Source organism: Felis catus, chromosome C1 (assembly GCF_018350175.1).
Source record: "Felis catus isolate Fca126 chromosome C1, F.catus_Fca126_mat1.0, whole genome shotgun sequence".
In the NCBI taxonomy this organism is placed as follows: domain Eukaryota; kingdom Metazoa; phylum Chordata; class Mammalia; order Carnivora; family Felidae; genus Felis; species Felis catus.
In genome coordinates this window covers 21,825,080-21,844,276 of record NC_058375.1, presented here as the reverse complement: position 1 = coordinate 21,844,276, position 19,197 = coordinate 21,825,080, and the positions used below count along the sequence as shown (strand labels likewise).

At 37.5% G+C, this 19,197-nt stretch overlaps 1 protein-coding gene across 21 annotated transcripts in view; it reads right to left on the bottom strand.

Annotated features, from left to right (window-relative positions):
* The window catches only part of EPB41 (erythrocyte membrane protein band 4.1), a 200,414-nt gene that overhangs the window by 49,317 nt on the left and 131,900 nt on the right, over window positions 1-19,197 (bottom strand). For 17 of the 21 annotated variants that reach the window (XM_019836513.3, XM_019836510.3, XM_023258386.2 and 14 more), the window contains 4 exons: window positions 18,811-18,963; window positions 15,650-15,747; window positions 12,913-13,085; window positions 2,742-2,947 (listed from right to left, as the gene is read on the bottom strand). In XM_019836513.3, coding sequence (XP_019692072.2) covers window positions 2,742-2,947; window positions 12,913-13,085; window positions 15,650-15,747; window positions 18,811-18,963 — 630 coding nt within the window. The remainder of the gene's footprint in view (window positions 1-2,741; window positions 2,948-12,912; window positions 13,086-15,649; window positions 15,748-18,810; window positions 18,964-19,197) is intronic. The other 4 variants (XM_023258387.2, XM_045035418.1, XM_045035420.1 and 1 more) reach the window with 1 other exon arrangement.

The window sequence follows — 19,197 nt, the reverse complement described above, 5'->3', positions numbered from 1 at the left end:
GTGGTTTTGACACACGTTTTTTGATCACACTTGGCAGCATTACCTTGGAGTACAATGTCATTGTGATATTTTCCCTAGGACAGAGGGTAGACCAGAGAACACCAACCTTTGTGACACTGTCAAGTCGTAAGCACATCCAGCTACAGTACTTCTAACTACCAGGATAACTGACAATTTGGGTCATTTCTACTATGAGTCCCATCATATTTGTTGTGTGGTCATTAGCAAGTTATTAAACCTCTCTGAGTTTGTTTTTTATTGATAAAGTGGAAATAATATCTCCATAGAGTTGTAAATGTTTAGCAAATGGTAATTTTAAGTTATTTTGTAAAGCTTAAATTACTTGTTTCAATGAATAATGATTTTTTTGCTTTGGGTCCTTAGCAATCCAACAGCAAGAAACTGAGAACCTCTACTTCAGTCTAAGAGTGGAGGGCAAATAACAAAGGTAGCTATACCCCTTGGGAGAATATTAAATGAGATAAAAGTGTACATAGGGAGAAGTACTATTCCACACCAATAGGTCTTGTCAAATGACTCAAGATGCCAAAAAGCTACCTCCATCTGGCACCAAATTCATGTTAGAAAAAGAAATTTATAGAGTCACAAGGTTATTTTATTACCACGATTGCTTTATATAATAACTATGGCTTCAGGTAAATTTCATAATTATTTTCTATTACTGTGATAAAATCAACTTAGAGCCACCCTTAATTCTGTCACCACTATTACAGTAATGGAAGTTTATAAGAGATGGTTTTCAGTCTGATCTCTACACAAGTATCTCAAAACATATATGTATACAGAATTAATTGGCAAGAAAATCACCTAGTGGCACTTAAATGGGAAGCATATACCAGGAAGTGATGTTGCCACTCTGCCAAGGTCCCAAGAGCAAAGGGAACCTATTTTTGAAGATACATGTGTCTAATTTATAGGCTAAAGAACAAGTAAGTTAGCAGAACACCAAAGGAATCTTAACCACTCAAAAGGATTCCTTTGCCAACTCCAGGAATCCAACACTTCCCAGTTGGTATAACAAATGGAGAGATAGTAAAAAGCGCCAGATGAGCTATCCTAACAGTAAAAACTGAGGTAGTCTAGGGGTGCCTGGGTGGCTCCATTGGTTAAGCATCCAATTCTTGGTTTCAGCTCAGGTCATGATCTCACAGTTTGTGAGTTCAAGCCCCACAATGGGTCCTCCGACAGTGTGGAGCCTGCTTTGGATTCTCTCTCTCTCCCTCTCTCTCTCTGTTCCTCCCCTACTTCTGCTCTCTCTCTCTCTCTCTCAAAATAAATAAATAAACTTAAAAAAAAAAAAAAAACCCTGAGGTAGTCTAATGTTAAAATGGCACTGTTGATACTGAACCTGATGGCCAATGTCATGCACATTTGGCTAGGTAAAAAAATGCAAATATACACCATTCACTCAATTTTTTTCTCTCTCTGGACTCAAGTTAGTCTCAGAGGACAGTAAAAATGGCATGTCATGTTGAACAGTTGTTTTTGTTTTTTTATACAGTCAAAACAGAGCCAGATTGTCCAATGCTCTACAGATAAACTAGATATTGAACTGACTCCAAAAGAACAGGGTTAATCCATCTGCCAAGGTGAGAGCACTTAACTAAGGTAAGTGCTTAAATTTCTTAATAAATATAAAATGTAATTTTTCTTACAAAAACTGCCTCTTGGAGGGGTTGTGGGAGGGGGGATGGGCAAAATGGGTAAGGAGCATTAAGGAAATCTACCCCTGAAATCATTGTTGCACTATATGCTAACTTGGATGTAAATTTTAAAAACTGCCTTTATTAACTCCTGTTGTCAATAGTGATACTTGTATTTATGTCAATACATCTGAACACCTCAACTCCATCACTGCTTAAATGTGTTTAAAAAGCTTACCAACACATAAAAGATCAGTCCATTTACGGTTAGTACTGGGAAATCTGCTAATTGTTGATTTTTAAACAAGATCAGTGACTGTGAGTACAATCAACTCACAACTGTAAGCAACTCAGTGGCATAACCTCTCCTACATAAGAATCTTTCCCTTTTTGTAAGCAACTTGATTTGAACAACCATATAGATATGCTTTAGGCAATACTAGGATATTCTCTGGGTATGGTGCACACATATTCCTCTTAGGGAATCAAGTTATATTTTAATCCTATTAGAGCATACTCTTTTTTTTTTTTTTTTTAATTTACATCCAATTTAGTTAGAATATAGTCCAATAATGATTTCAGGAGTAGATTCCAGTGATTCATCCCCTATGTATAACACCCAGTGTTCATCCCAACAAGTGTCCTCCCTTCCCCTTTTAGCCTCCCCCCTCCCCACCCCTCCAGCAAACCTCAATTTGTCCTAGCAGAACTTACTCTTAAAAAAGAATGTGAAGATTCTTTCTGGATGAGTAAAAATTATTTTTAAAAGCAGATGATCACAGTGCTGATGTGCTTTCTAGATGCATTTTGTTGTAGTTTTGTTTTGTTTTGTTTTAGATATAAGTTAGGTGTAGGTAGGCCACCTGAAAACTTCTCGGATGGCTTAGTTTTCATGACATCATTCTATGAAAATATTTTACAGGTTCATGGGGAGTACTTTTTTCCAGAAAGAGTAAAGAAGAAATCACTTTGTTAGAATTGTACAAGAATCGGTGCTTTGAAAACCTTCCTGGTCAAGGAGTTAATCCGTCTGAATCAGAAAGTGAATGAGCTGGATATTTGGGACTTATGACATACCTTCCACACTTCTGTGGGCTCTGGCTCAGCTTGCTCTGGTGGCTCTTCTTCCTTTTTCACTTCGAACTTCACTGTTTCCTTCTGTGCTTTAGAGACCACTGTTTTTTTGACAGATGCATCTGGAACACTGCCTTCTGTGACCTGACTCTGAGCAATGGCTGGTGCAGAAGTGGGCCGAGGACTTCTGTCTGAATCAACAGCCGCTGCTATGTGAGAAAAGAAAAAGGAAAGAATCAGTGAAGGCAAGAGTCACTGTACTACTTCAAAGTCACCAGGTAAAATAATTGTGAATCGAGGACACAGTGTCCAGTGGGCTATCATACAGAAGGTATAAAATAAATCATCAGTGCTCTGCCAGGTAACTGATGGCAATAAAAAAGCAAAAACAGAAAAGCTAAACTGTGCTATCGTGGCCCATAAGGCGGTATCAAAATAAGAAAATTAAAAACTCTTTTTGTTAAAGTTAGCAAGATTGTTTAACCTTGTTAAGCAAAGGGTTAATTAAGTCTGATTCCTTTCATGAAGACTTTTTGAAATAAAGATCCATTTATTTAGGGGTGCCTGGGTGTTTCAGCTGGTTAAGTGTCCAACTTCAGCTCAGGTCATGATCTCAAGGCTTGTGAGTTCAAGCCCTGTGTTGGGCTCTGTGCTGACAGCTCCGAAGCTAGAACCTACTTCGGATGCTGTGTGTGTCTCCCTCTCTGCCCCTCCCCAACTCACGCTCTGTCTCACTCTCTCTCAAAAATAAATACACATTCAAAAAAAAAAAGAAATGTCTTTTAAAAGATACATTTATTTATAAGTGATTTTAGAAACCTAAAATACATATTCCAAGAAAGAAGGATCAAGTCTGATTTCTTCTGTAAATCCTGCTTGGAATGCATACAAAATAACCTGATAAACTGATCTTCTGGTAAGACATGCACACTTCTTGATGCTTATTTAAGGGCAAATCTTTGAACCAGACACTTTCCTTTTTAATAAGTCACTTGATTAAAATAGTATGAATTCAAAACCTTTGGCCTTTAGTCCTTAAAAAAATAAAAATCAACCTTTTGAGTTCTATCCTACCCTCTCTCAGAATCTTACCAATTTGTATTATAGTTTCTCTTCTCTAATATATCCAGGGCAGTGGTTCTCAACCAGGGGTGATTTTGTCCCCCAGAGAATATTTGGGAACATCTGGAGACATTTTTGATTGTCACAACTGGGGAGAGAGGTAGTAGGGGGTCCCTGGTAGTGTGTACAGACCAAGGTTGCTGAGGGTAAGAAACCTTGACTTAGGGAAAAGGCCATATATAGACTCTTTTAGAGAGTATATGCAATACAGGCTTATGACAAAAGCTTGAGCTTTCCAGAGTTAATAGTTGCTCTGGTTTGGACTATTAGTATCTAAGTTTCTGATCACTTACTTCAAAAACAACTACTCATACTCTTTTTATGATTTTTTTATCTTCATTCTTTCAGGGACTAAAAGAAAACCTGTACATACTTTGTAGTAAACCTCATTTATCTGGCAGTGTCTAGGAATGAAGTGTGTTTCCACAGGATTTAATATTTCTGATGACAGATCATTATCCTTTATGTACTGAGACTTTTGAATTTTAATTATTTTGCATGGAATCCTTACAATTCAAAAAATTTTTTTAATGTTCATTCACCCTTGAGAGAAAGAGTGCGTGCATGCATGCGCACCTGTGTACACACACACACACACACACACACACACACACACACACACACACACCCCACACGAGTGGGGGAGGGGCAGAGAGAGAGGGAGACAGGGGATATGAAGCAGACTGCACTGACAGCAGAGAGCCTGAAATGGGACTCAAACTCTCGAACCGTGAGATCATGACCTGAGCCAGAGTCAAACACCTGACTGAGCTACCAAGGTGCCCCAGAAATACTTACAATTTTTATTGTACACTTTCTTCTGCTTTCTTAAACTGAATATACTGAATTTATCGTGATAAACTTAGATTGATAGGCAGTATATATTAGCCAAAACAAAGGAATTCCATGAATCAGAACAGATAAAAAACTAGAATTCACAACTACCTTACACATACAACACCAAGAAAAAAAATGCTTGTTACCCTGTAATCTCCAGTGAAAGAAATCATTCCTCAGATAATACTTAGGAAAAACAGTAGAAATGTAAGAATCATCTGTCTTCCTTCCAGTGAAAACCCTGTGGCCTCTTTCAAGTCCTTGGTACTCATGGGTGCTCTAAACTACTCAATGCAAGAATGGCAGATGGCAGACCAAATCTAACAACACAGGGGAATGTGACAAAATATTTTGCTCACAGTTGTGTTAAACTATCATTATACATGTGTATTCACACCTCCTCTCAAAGAATTAATTCAACTCTGCCTGGCATCATAGAAACATAGCCCATGCTTTCACCATGTGTTATTTTGCCACTTGCATTTGGTTTTAATCCAATACTAATACTGCAGAGCCAAATGATTTATGTCTTCAGTATTCCTAGCCCTGGCAATCTGTACTGTCTATGGAAAAGTAGGTATAAGTGTGGAAACTGGCAGTTAGAAACAGAGGCATAAAGTTTCATCATTTGTAAAATGTGGAAGATATTAACTCTATAGGACAGTTAGGGAAGGCATACTCAACGGACATAAAAAATACTTTAAAAATGCTAAATATCAATAACTTTTAATGTCATATCTCTAAGTCCTTATATTTCTTTGTCATGGGTTAATATTTCAACAGTATGTAGGGCAAAAATTAATTATGCACACACTGATAGGAAATTCAAGTGGAAGATATCACCTGGGAGCCCTGGAGAGAGGCAAATTTCTTTCCTTTTCTCAATAAGAAGGCTACAGGGGCACCTGGGTGGCTCAGTCGGTTAAAGTGTCTGACTTTGGCTCAGGTCACAAGCTCATGGTTCATGAGTTTGAGCCCCGCATCGGGCTCTGTGCTGACAGCTCAGAGCCTGCTGGCTGCTTCAGATTCTGTGTCTGCCTCTCTCTCTGCCCCTCCCCCGCTCAGGCTGTCTCTCAAAAAATAAAATAAATAAATAAACAAACAAACAAACAAACATTTTTAAAAAGGCTACAAAGTATGGATTGCAACTGAGAATCATGGTAGTGACTCTGGTTGTTGTTTTTTTTAAACATCTTTATTGAGATACACTTCACATACCATATAATTCATCCATTCAGTTGTACAATCCAATACTTTTTACTATATCTACATTATTGGGGGTAGTGATTACTTTTTAAGATGTTTTGGCTCTTCAGTTTTGTGAATTCATTTGTTAGCTATTTTAAGATTTAGGTGCATATATAGAGAACACTTAACTTTAAAAATTCAATTACTTCCCATTTCTGAATGTCTAGACAAAGAAGAGTGTTGTGATAATCTTATGGACCCATTAATTCTAGTATTATATTGTTCTTGTTTAAAAACAACAGAAACTTAGGGGCAGTTATATATTAGAATAGTGAAAAGTAAAACTCAAAACTATATCGAATAAAAGGAAACTTAAATTTTAGATCTAGCTCTGTTACTTACTAGCACAACTTCTGTTAGTATGGTATAGGCACAATAGGTATGGAGTGGATCAGTGGTTTCATTATCAGAGGACCCACATAAATCAGCTGCAGATCTTGAAAAACAAAAAAATGCAGCTGGGGGCACATGGGTGGCTCAGTTGCTTAAGCGTCAGACTCTTGATTTTGGCTCAAGTCATGATCTTGCGGTCTGTGGGACTGAGCGCTGTGTGATCAACGTGGAGCCTGCTTGGGATTCTCTCTCTCCCCCTTTGTCTGCCCCTTCCCCTGTACGCGCGTGCGCGAGCGCGCACACACACACACACACACACACACACACACGCACACACTCTTTCTCTATCTCAAAATAGATAAACATTAAAAAAACCCAAACAAACAGTTGATGCTCAAGTCCACCACAGACAGATGAGGGATCTCAAAGTAAGGCCTGGGCACTTGTTTTGCTTTAAAGCTCTAAAGATGATACCGGTGTACCCCCTGGCAAGAATCACTGCAACCACGACCCACTGAATGGATGAACTACCTAGTTAAACGACCCTAGCAAGTTATAACCTTTTCTGTGCCCAGTTTCCTCATGATTAAACCAAGAATTCCTAAATGCTTCTTGTTCATTAGGTTGTTGGTACTAATTACGATATATGGAAATGGTTTGAAAAGCAAAAGGTGGAACAAAAATATAGGCTGAATGCCTTGTTATCATTATTAGCTATCCTTATGACTTACTATTCTAACGTATAAACTGGGATCTGAACCAATTTTAGCTCTTCAGCTGGTGAAGCAGATGCTCTGAACACCAGATATAACAGAAAAGGGAGCGTTCATTCATATCATTAAAGTGAGGTCCCTTATAAAACAATTCTTATAAAAGTTTCCATCTCCAGCTTAGAGGCATATATATACATATATATGGAGGGGTCTAACAGGGAAAATCTCTCTCTCAAGATTCCTAGAAGGATCAGGGGCGCCTGGGTGGCGCAGTCGGTTAAGCGTCCGACTTCAGCCAGGTCACAATCTCGCGGTCCGTGAGTTCGAGCCCCGCGTCGGGCTCTGGGCTGATGGCTCAGAGCCTGGAGCCTGTTTCCGATTCTGTGTCTCCCTCTCTCTCTGCCCCTCCTCCATTCATGCTCTGTCTCTCTCTGTCCGAAAAATAAATAAATGTTGAAAAAAAAAATTTAGGAAAAAAAAAAAAAAGATTCCTAGAAGGATCTAGGAAAAAGAGGGAAAATTAGTTTCCATAGACCTGTTTCTAATTCTGAGAATTAGAATACTAATTAGAGAATTAGAATTCTAATACTGAGAAGACAGCACACAGAGAAAAAAAAAGACATTTGGAAACAAAACTAAAAAAAAATTGTCTTATTTGGTTTATATGTAATTCAGAGGCTTAAAAGATACCACCATATGTAAAATATTTAGAACAGTGTCTGGAACATACTAAGCACTCAATGATTATTACTATTTTTTATTCTCTTTCTTCTAAAAAAAAAAAAAGCTGTCATGGTGAAGAGTAAAAACATGGGTCTGGGAGAACAGTCCTAGACTCTACTAATTTCGTTGCTATGTGACCTTAGGCAAGTCACTTAAATTCTAAGGTTAGGTTGTAAGAAATAATGAACAGCAAAGGGTATCCATTTCAAGAAATGAAAAACAACAGTTCAATAAGATAGAAAGAAAATAATGAAGATATTAACTGGCATAAATTAAATTAGAATATTTATAGTATAAAAAAACCCAAAAGTTAGTTTTTTGAAGAGATTTAGGAGGCCAGCATAAACTTGATACTAAAACCTGACAATATCACGAAAAAAGAAAATGACAGGCTTCTCTCTCTTACAAAAATAGTTACAAAAAATTCTAAAATAATATAGTAAGAAAAACATAATCAAATTGCATTTACTCCAAGAATGTAAAGTTGGTTTAATGACTGAAAATTAATCAGTGTAACCTACCACTTAATACAGAGAGGGAGAAAAATCATATTATTACAGCTGACCCTTGAACAACATAGGTGTTAGAGACACCAACCCCTCCATGCAGTTAAAAATCTGTATATAACTTTTAATTCCCCCAAAACTTAATTACTATAGTCTACTGTTGACTGGAAGCCTTACTGATAACACAAACAGTTGATTAACACATATTTTATATGTTACAAATATTATATATTGTATTCTTACAATAAAGTAAGCTAGAGAAAAGAATATTATTAAGATAATCGTGAGGATGAGAAAATACATTGATAGCACTATGTTATATTTATCAAAAAAATCTGCCTGTAGGTAGACCCATGCAGTTCAAAATCAAGTTTTTCAAAGGTCAAATGTACATTAACCAATGAATTAAAAGTCACCATTCGTTTATGATAAAAACTCTCAGGAAACTAGGAATAAAAGAAAACTTCCTTATCAAATAATGTAGCTAACAAACCCTAGAACAAGCATCATACTTAATTATGAAATACTGATGCTTTCTCCCTGAGATTGGGAGTGAGACATGGATTAAGAACTCCTATAAACTAGTAAGACAGACAGCACAATAAAAATATGAGCAAAAAATTTGAACAGGCACTCCAGAAACGATAATATACAAATGACCTATAAACCATATAAACTATGAAAAGGTATTTAACTTCATTAGTCATCAGGATTTGAGTGAAGGTTTGAAAAATAAAACAACAACAATACTTTTCTCCCAAGTGAAAAAATTAAAGAGAGGGACAACAGTTGTAATAGGATATTCTAATGCACTTAAAACATCAAATAGAAAGTAGAGCATAAAATTCTGCTCACATTCAACTCAACAGGAAAAATTAACAATCTTATTTTCAACATTCATTTATTAAGCACTTACAATGTAACAAGAATTGTGGTAATTATCAAGATCAGTCATCTTGATGATTTAAGATGTAGTTGTGCATCTTAAAAAAAAATTCTCAGGATGTAAAGATACAAAGAAAGCATCATGGGATATATGAAGGTAAAAAGGGACTGACCAGAAAATGTACAGGATTCTATTCTAAGTTTGTACTTAGGATACATGTACTTTGGAGAAATTACTTTTTAGGCTCACTTCTATAAAATTAGGTGGCTGGAATAAATTATTTCCAAAAATTGTATCCCAGTCCCAAAACTCTGTGATACTAATGGTCAGGCCACCAAAGCTATCTTCCTTTAGAATTGTCTTACATGCTTTAGTTTTGGAATCTCAACCAGTACTACAGCATTTTGAAGACATAGTTTTTGAGAGTTACTCCCCTAAAAACATAGAGTATAATTTAATAAGAACTAGCTAATGTTAGTCAATAGAGACATCAAGATTTTTTAAAGTCTTCAACTGTGACGTCTCTATAGCTAGAAAAAAAACAGAGACAGGATGTGATTTCTAAAAGTAACATAAATCTCTCTATAAGTAAAGCTTTCTAAATTGTTCAAGATACCAAAACTCATGAATACTTGAATCTTTGGTTATTTTTGCTATTACAAAGAGAGGATACATCAGACATAGTATCTAAACAACGAAGAATTTCTATTTGGTGGAAAAAGCCATGGGATACGGTATCAGACAAACATAGGTTTTTGTCCTAGCTTTGCAACTTACTATCTGTGAGACACTGAACGAGTCACTTAAACTTTCCAATCTCAGTGTTTTCACTGAAAATTAGGGATAAAAACAAACAAACAAAAATAATAGCTCCCCAAATTCAAGGTAAACTGGAGGTAGGATACTTTACTCGACAAAGAAGGAGATGCCTGATGGTGTTATATAAATATGGCAGACATAAAGATGGAGTGATCATATTTAAAACTTAACATGCCTAAAACAGAAGTTTTGATTTTCCATATCCCCAACTGTGCTTCTCTCTCAGACTTTCCCATTGTACTAAATGATCAAACCTAGGAATAAATCTTGATTTTCTTTTCCTTGCCATTTCCAACACTTAATTTATCAGTAATTCTGTCAGGCCTACCTCCAAAATGTATCTCTGACCACTTTTCCCCTTCTTCATTGCCAATACTTAAGCCCCAGCTGTCATCATCTCTCACCCAGATCCTGCAACAGACTTCACCATGCTTCTGCTTTACTGCCCCTTCAATGGAGCATTCACCCAGCAGTCAAAATGGTCTTTTAAAAATGGAAAATCAGATCACATCATGCCCTCTAATAGCTTTCTATTGTAACTAAAATAAAATCTAAACTCTTTAATGGCCTATAAGGCCTTAGACAATCTGGCCCCTTCCACTTACTTCTCTGACCTCATTTTTTTTCTAAAGTAGGGTCCACACCCAGCACCGAGCCCAACTCATGACCCTGAGGTCAAGACCTGACCCCAAGGGACACCTGGGTGGCTCAGTCAGTTAAGCATCAACTCTCACAGTTTGTGGCTTCCTAACCCATGTGGGGCTCTGTGCTGACAGTGTGGAGCCTGCTTGGGATTCTCTATCTCCCTCTCTCTCTGCCCCTCCCGCCACGTGCATATGAGCATGCTCACTCTCTCTCTCACAAAATAAATTAAAAAAAAAAAAAAAAAAAAAGACTTGACCCTGAGATCAGACCTGAGCTGAGATCAAGAGTTGGATGCTTAACTGACTGAGCCGCCCAGGCACCCCTGACCTTACTTACTGTTTTTACTCCTTTCCCTTCCATTTACTAGGATCTAGACCTGTGCTGTCTAATATGGGAGCCACTAGCCACATATGGCTATTTAAATGTAAACTGAATTATAATTCAGTTCCTTAGTAACTTAGCCACATTTCAAGTTCACAATTGGCCATATGTGGCCATAGGTTACTAAACTGGACATCACCAAACAGATTTCCATCGGTACACAAAGTTCTATGAGACAGCACTGATCTAGACCCATGCCAAGGTCTCCTACCTGCAGATCTTTGTACTTGTTACTCCCTCTTTGAGAATGTTCTTCCCCTGGGTTTTGGGATGGCGGGCTCCTTCTCATAATTCAGGTCTCAGTTCAAATGAAGCTCCTCAGAGTAACCTTCTAAATTTACATTTAGATACAAACCACTCAATCTCAAACAGCCTTCCAGTGTCTCCCATCCTCAGGCACTCTTTATCCCATCACTCTCTTTTATTTTCTTCATAGCACTTATCACTATCTGATACCGTTTTATCTTTGTTTCTACCCAGAGAATGTAAGCCGTGTGAGGGCAGAGACCATGTTTGTATGTTCACAGCTTTATCTCCATTGACTAGAACAATACCTGACACATAGGAAATGTAAAATAAGTTACTGAACAAAGGAATAAGTGAGTAAGTATCTGAAAGAACATGGGTTTTGGAGTCAAACCAGTATGTACCCCAATCCACTTATTAGCTATCATATCTTAAGAAAAGTTATTTAATTTTTGAGCCAGATTCCAAATGTTGCCATGATGACTGAAGAAGACAAAGCCTGCAATCTGCCTTGTTCTGTTACTATTAAAACAGCCCCTTCAAACTCAGGACAGTAGAGAAACATCAGAAAGAAAGAAGTATGACTTGCACTGTGGAAGCATAAAAGTTCTGCTTGGGTCATCTCTTTTACAAGTGTGACACTCTTAAACTGAGCAAGGTGTCTCTGATATATGTTCCCATCGTGCAATAAATCAAAATATGGCAGCATAATTTTGGATGATATAAAACAAAGTAATAATGCTGTGGCCAGAAAATTAACAATATCTTAATGATACCTAATATTTTGTGGTCACTTATTAAGTGCCAGCCATTGTGCTAAGCACCATATATACATCATCTGATTTATTCTTCACGAAAACTCTTTGAGGTACAATTATATTATTGTCATGCCCATTTTATAAATGGGAAACCCAAGGCATGGAGATTAAGTAACTTGACCCAGAAGATAGATCATAAATGCAGGGGTTGAGCTTGGAACCAGGGCTATCTGATTCCAGAACCCAAACCTTTAACTTCTGTAACATGCACCTTGCTTTTACAGCAGATATCATAGAGCTGGGTCTTGGTGAGTCCTTAATAAATATAATCTATAATACTCTATTTTGGTTATTGCCTTCTGAAATTTTTATTAGCCACATACTGAATATGACTTATTACTTTATTTCAGTAATACTCTCAATCCTTGAGACTAAGAAAAATTCAGAAAGATCTTCTGTTTTATATACAATCATGAAACTTATCTATTTCCTGTTTAAACAAAATTTAGAGACTCCAATAACACAACTGCTCTTTCTATCTCTAACTGCCACATGACAAATGATCTAAACTTTTTACATGACCGCTCTAGTGAGTGAGATGCTTTTCCTCTTTCCTACTTGAAAAAATAACTATTTCAAAACATTCAGTATAATGTAGTATACAGTATAATGTAGTATACTACATTAGGTGTTCACTCTGTGGTAAATATTCTGAATCCTAATTCTAATGGTGTTTATCCACTACTACCTAGCAGTGGAACCTTGATCTAGTTACTACTCTCTCTGAATTATGCTTCTACTTTTCTTGAGATGAGCCCACTGAAACAGACAATTAGTAAGATCCATTTCACTTACCACTGAGATTCTTTCATTTGGCTCCCTTACAGACAACTGTACTTCTTTTATCTCTCCCTAATGAGTTAGGATCATAGGAAATCATTAATATTCAATACCAACCTCCATCAAGGCTTCGGGATGCCCGTTTGCTTGCTGTACGCTCAAAGTGTGGAGCAGGCCTGTCAATCAGAGCACTAGCTTGCCTGGTCTGAGCCTGAGTCCGGCCACTGTATCGAAATTTGGATCCCAGGGCAAGAAATTTGCTTTTAGGAATGGTGTCTGTAGATGTCAGTCTAGAGAGGGAGAAAAACATAATTATACATATTATTTCTCTCTAATGAGACTGTGAGATTAAAGAAATCATGAATTAATCTCATAGTTTCCTTACAGTTACTAAGATGGAGTTCTAATCAAGCAATCATTATTTTAATTCTACATCATTTCTCAAAGCAACATGTATAATTTAATTGAGGCCTATATTAATAATATCATCATATATCCCTATAGATAGGGCTTTATGGTTTTCAAAATGCTTTTATAGCACTGTAATATTTTCACCACTTTACAGATACAAGAAACTGAACTTTCAAAAAGAAGTTACTGTTTTAAGATCACATAGCTATTAAGAGGTTGGGCAGCAACGGGGTCCAAGCCCAGAGTACTTTTTCCATTCTATTAAAATAATAATTTTGTCAGGGTACCTGGGTGGCTCAGTTGGTTAAGCATCTGACTCTTGACTTGGGCTCAGTTCATGATCTCATGGTTCATGGGTTTGAGCCCCGCATCAGTGCAAAGCCTGCTTGGGATGCTCTCTCTCCGCTTCTCTGCCCCTCCCCTCCTCAATAAATAAATACACTTTAAAAACTGTTGAAAAATACAAAATAATAATTTTGTCAAAGGCACTCCGAACTCAGTTAGTGCCTATGAACCCATTAAATAGGTTATTTGGTGCATTTAACACAGTTAGGAACCCCATCTTCTTTCTACGTTATACCCCTATAATTTCTTTTGCCAGGACATTTACTACACTGAACTGAAACAATCTATTTATGTGCTGGTCTCCACTACAAGGCTCTGGGCTCTCTATGGGTAAAGGAGAAAGACTATGATTTATTTACCTTTGTGTTTTCACTCCTGGCATAGTGCCTGGCATGAATTTGCCACTCAATAAATGTTTGCTGAATAAATACATAAATTGTTATATCAAATACTACAAAAAAGAGAGTACTTCTTCCCTTTGGGATAGTTTATTTTAATTCAGCAAATATTTACTTCCTTTTGTTTGCTGAGGCATCACATATTAATATATTCTCTTATTTTGATAAAACAGATCTAAATATGCTGTCCTACAAGTAAACACTTTGGCTCTAGCTGAAGTCTATACCATAAATATGAAACATTCAAAAAACTCCTTTTCACCCTTACCCTTTTTAAAAACTCTATTTTCTTGGTTTGATTTTAAAGAAGAGGATGATAAGAACATAGGGAAATATTTCAATGCCAATAATTAAAATTCCTTAATTGGTTATGAAGTGAATCTTTATGTTTGTCCTGCACTGAGAATTAAAATGTTCTTTTCCCTGATTTTTCTTCCTGTCCAGTGTGCTATGGTGCTAAGTATGATATGAACATACAAATAGAAGTAGAAGATATCATGGTCATCTCTCTTAAAAGCCATTCATAAAGAGCCAGCTGACATAAAATCTGGGATTTGCTTCAAAACACTCTGGAAGGGAGTGGGAAGGAATGGGTAGGGGGGATATAGATGAAACAAGAATGGCCTTGAGGTGATAATATTTAGGCTGGGTGATAGATCCAAAGGTAGGTACAAGGGCAGTTCATTATACCACTTTCTTTACTATGTATGCAGTTTCACATAATAACATTTTCTTTAAAAGGCAAAGGGACAAAACTAGCTGGCTCTCCTTTCTTTCTTTCTTTTTGTAAGTTTATTTATTTATTTTTGAGACACACAGGGTGAGAGGGGGAGAAGGGGAGCGGGGGAAGGGCAGAGAGAGAGAGTGAGTGAAAGAATCCCGTGCTGATAGCACACAGAGCCTGACTCGGGGCTCAGTCTCACAAATTGTGAGATCATGACCGGAGCCAAAATCCAGAGTCAGATGTTTAACCGACTGAGCCACCCAGGCACCCCTAGCTGACTCTCCTTTCAATGCAGGTAAATACTTGTCTAAGGTCTGTCTTCTCTGCTAGACTGTTCCCTCAGGACAGGGACTAGAACTATCTTGTGGTATATTCTCAATGCCTACTACAGTGCCTATACAAAGGGTAAGCACACAGAAAATGTTTGGTAAATGACTACAAGCGGTTAATGATGTAGCCTCTTGAAGAGTAGAGCAGATTAAACTTTCTCCCATCTTCTGATTATCTGATACAACTGGGCTTTAAAGACGGTTCTCTGTACTTCTTTTCTGGGGTTGATTAGAGCCAAGATAATGATCAGCTTCCTACCTTTCACCTTTTAATAGAACAGCCCCACAGAAAGTAGTTAAGCATTGCTTAAAGAAATTCCATGTGGAGGTAGGTCAGGGTACTTCTTCCTGACAGACTGCATTTAGTTTAGCTCCAGTTAAGATGATCACAGAGCCCCTAATAAATACAGATTCCTTTTTCTCACTTCTTTTCTCCTTCCATCATACACAGAATGGTGCTTTGGGAATGTTGAGGCATGTTTTTCAACCCAAGGGAAGAAAGTGGATTTATTTTGTCTCGCTTAAGATGATCTCACCTGAGCTAAATAAAAGAATGCCAGACATACAAAGAAGGGAATTTCAATAGCAGGTTTAAAATAGAAACATGCATAACTTATCCTTGAAAAATACTTAAGTGAGAACAATACCTGAAAAATGTGTGATGCTCTACACAGACTTTCCATAATTTCTTAGCTGCTCGGTAACTGGGAAGTTTGAATCCAATGGTACTTTCATATTGCTCTTGCTATAAAAACATGAATAAACATGAAACGTGATTATTTTACTAAAGTGATACAATATCAGAAATAAGGTGTTACAGAAGAGGACATTGTGAATAAAAGAATGTTACTGGTTTCAAAACATAAAGTATCATTTCAAAATTTTTTCTACTTACCAACAGAAATGTACTCAGGGCTTTTTCAACAGCAGGGAAGCCAGGGAATGCATCTTATATAATTTATGCATCTTATTTTATTCAGCACCCATTCCCCCCACAGACACAGACACACACACACACAGACACACACAGACACACACAGACACACACACAGACACACACACACACTGTACATTTTTCTGAGACATAATTAAGTCACCTTTTGATTGTCCAGACTACTTATTCTTCCTTAGTCACTGTCTGCATTTGGGATACTTCTACTACTATATGACCAGGGAATGGGATAGCAGATGATTTCTCCAATCAACCAATATTATTATGCAATTATTATTAGTAATAGAAGCTTAAGATTTTGGCTCAAACCAGATTCCTGAATTATTAAATGTCTTCTTTTTCCTTTGATTGACCACTAGTTTATCTGAATACTTCTTTGAAGCAAACCATAGCCTGCCAAGGATACTAGAAACACTGTCCTGCTAGTCTTTTGCCTCTTTGTTTCTACCTTAAGCATACTTTACAAGATGGAAAAGAAACTGACATTTTTAGTGCCTATTATTGCCAATAACACTATGATTAAATAGTGTCATCTATATTTTTACACATGAAGAAACTAAGATCAGAGAAGTTATTTGTTCAGTCTCATAGCTATAAGTGGCAGAACCAGATTTTCCCGGTTTCTACTATACCATGTTACTGCTAGGTCATCTACTGTAGACATAATACTATACTTCTCAAAATCCTACTCTTGTTCCTAAATGCTTTCTTAAGAATCCTGTGTTTTATGGGGCGCCTGGGTGGCTCAGTCAGTTAAGCGTCCGACTTTGGCTCAGGTCATGATCTCATGGTCTGAGTTCAAGCCCCCTGTCGGGCTCTGTGTTGACAGCTCAGAGCCTGAAGCCTGCTTTGGATTCTATGTCTCCCTCTCTCTCTGCCCCTCCCCTGCTCATGTTCTGTCTCTCTGTCTCAAAAATAAAATAAAAACATTAATAAAAAAAAAAAAAGAACCCTGTGTTTTAGTATGTATTATACAGGTGTTATTTAAAAAAACCCAAGTATTTCCTTTATCATATTTGTGTGTGTGTGTGTAAAGTTTTTGCCCTCCCACATTAAATGTAAGACAGGTGGGGTGCCTGGGTAGCTCAGTCAGTTAAGCGTCCAACTTCGGGTCAGGTCATGATCTCACAGTTGGTGGGTTCCAGTCCCGCATCGGGCTCTGTGCTCACAGCTCAGAGCCTGGAGCCTGCTTCGGATTCTGTGTCTCCTTCTCTCTCTGGCCCTCCCCCCGTTTGTGTTCTGTCTCTGTCTCTCAAAAAAATGAATACACGTTACAAAAAAAGAGATTAAAATGTAAGATTGGTTAGGGATGAACTCTTTTATTCACTATTATATTCCTAGACCCTAGAATAGTGCCTGGCCTAAAGAAAGCCCTCAATAAATATTTGGTGACTGAATGACTCTTAGATTTGAAATTTTTGAGGGAAGACACTGATTGTTCTTTGTTAGGTACAGGTAAATAATTATGGTATTAAATAAATGCTTCATTGAGCTTATCCAAGATTGTTAAGGCTGTACATCCAGTATTACCCAGCTAAAATAATGAACCATTTTTCACCAGCAGATGGTGATACACACACAAAAACACGCCACATTACATTAGTGCACTGCTTTCTTATTTCGAGCTTTTATAGCTGTCATCTCATGTGATCTTCAAGTCAAGAGAGAGAAGGTATTTTCCCGCTCAAATGATAAGGAAGCTGAGCCATAGACTTGTCCTGGTTATTTTGTTTAGTAGGTGGTAGAGGCAGAGTAGGAGCTAGAACTTTATAAAATTTAATTCCTACTTAAACAATTTTCTACTGTGCCATGATAGCTCTTTAATGTAAAGTTAAGTTTGGCCAGCATTAGTATATCCTGAATCTTGAACACCAACTAATAACTGAGTTGTCTGGTATAAAGTTGAACATCCAACTCTATTAAAAATCTAGAACTTGAGAGGTGCCTGAGTTGCTCAGTCCGTTAAGCATCTGACTTCGGCTCAGGGCATGATCTCATGGTTCGTGGGTTCAAGCACTGCGTCTGGCTCTGTGCTGACAGCTCAGAGCCTGGAGCCTACTTCAGATTCTGTGTCTCTGTCTCTCTCTGCCCCTCCCCTGCTTTCACTCGGTCTCTCTCTCTCTCTCTCTCTCTCTCTCTCTCTCTCTCTCAAAAATAAACATTAAAAAAAATTTTTAATCTATAACTTGACGTAGAATACATTCTCAGTAACCACTAGAAGCTACACATACAAATAAATCTTAATTACATCAGGTAAGGTGTTGGTGGTGCAAAACATGAGTATCTTAACCCCACCATTTAAAAATCTCCTGCTACTTAATTTATAAATATTTATAAATATTTTTCCATCAAGATTTTACCTGGAGTAAAGAAACAAGTTTATCAATCCAAGATTAACTTTCGGCCATGGTATATTTACTTCCATAAAGAGAAACCAGAAGATCAGTAGTGAGGAAGACAAGAAGCATCATGGGGCTGATTAATTTAGAAAACAGAACTATCAGCTCCTGAATAGTTAGCTACAGAGAGACTGCTTATTTACTTATTTTATTTAGAGAGAGAGTGACTGGGGGAGAGCCAGAGAGAGAAAGAGAGAGAGAGAGGGAGAGAGAGAGAGACAGAGGGGGAGAATCTTAAGCAGGATCCACGCTTAACATGGAGCCCAATGCCAGGCTCAATCCCACATCCCTGGGCTCATGACCTGAGCCAATATCAAGAGACAGACATTCAACCTACTGAGCCACCCAAGTATCCCAAGAGATCTCTTTGATGACATAACAAGGAAAACAGGAATGAAAAGGTATTTTCAACATGGACTATGTTTGATTCAGGAGGAAAGAAGCATGAATTATGTACCTCTCCAGGTCGAATCTTGATGAAAAAGCTGCTACGTTTGTAAGAAATCTTCAGCACTTTGGGCCAAGGAAAGCGGTTAATTCTCAGCTTATCTTTATAAACCAGAAGGCCACTAGAGCAGACACCTAGGATGATATCCACTCCCTCCAAGTCCTGAAAAACAAAAGTGTTAGCAGCTCAGTGTTCAGCAAAGTACTCAACACATTGCTCTTATTTGATATATCAATAACCAAAAACACAAAGCATACATTAAAAAGTAAAGCTCAACCTAACAATCATAATCTACAGGACTGTTCAGTCCATATAAAAATGTTACTATATGTTACTAAAAATGTTACTATACCACCATGAGTGAACATCCGCTCTTCTCAGGTCCAAGAAATACTG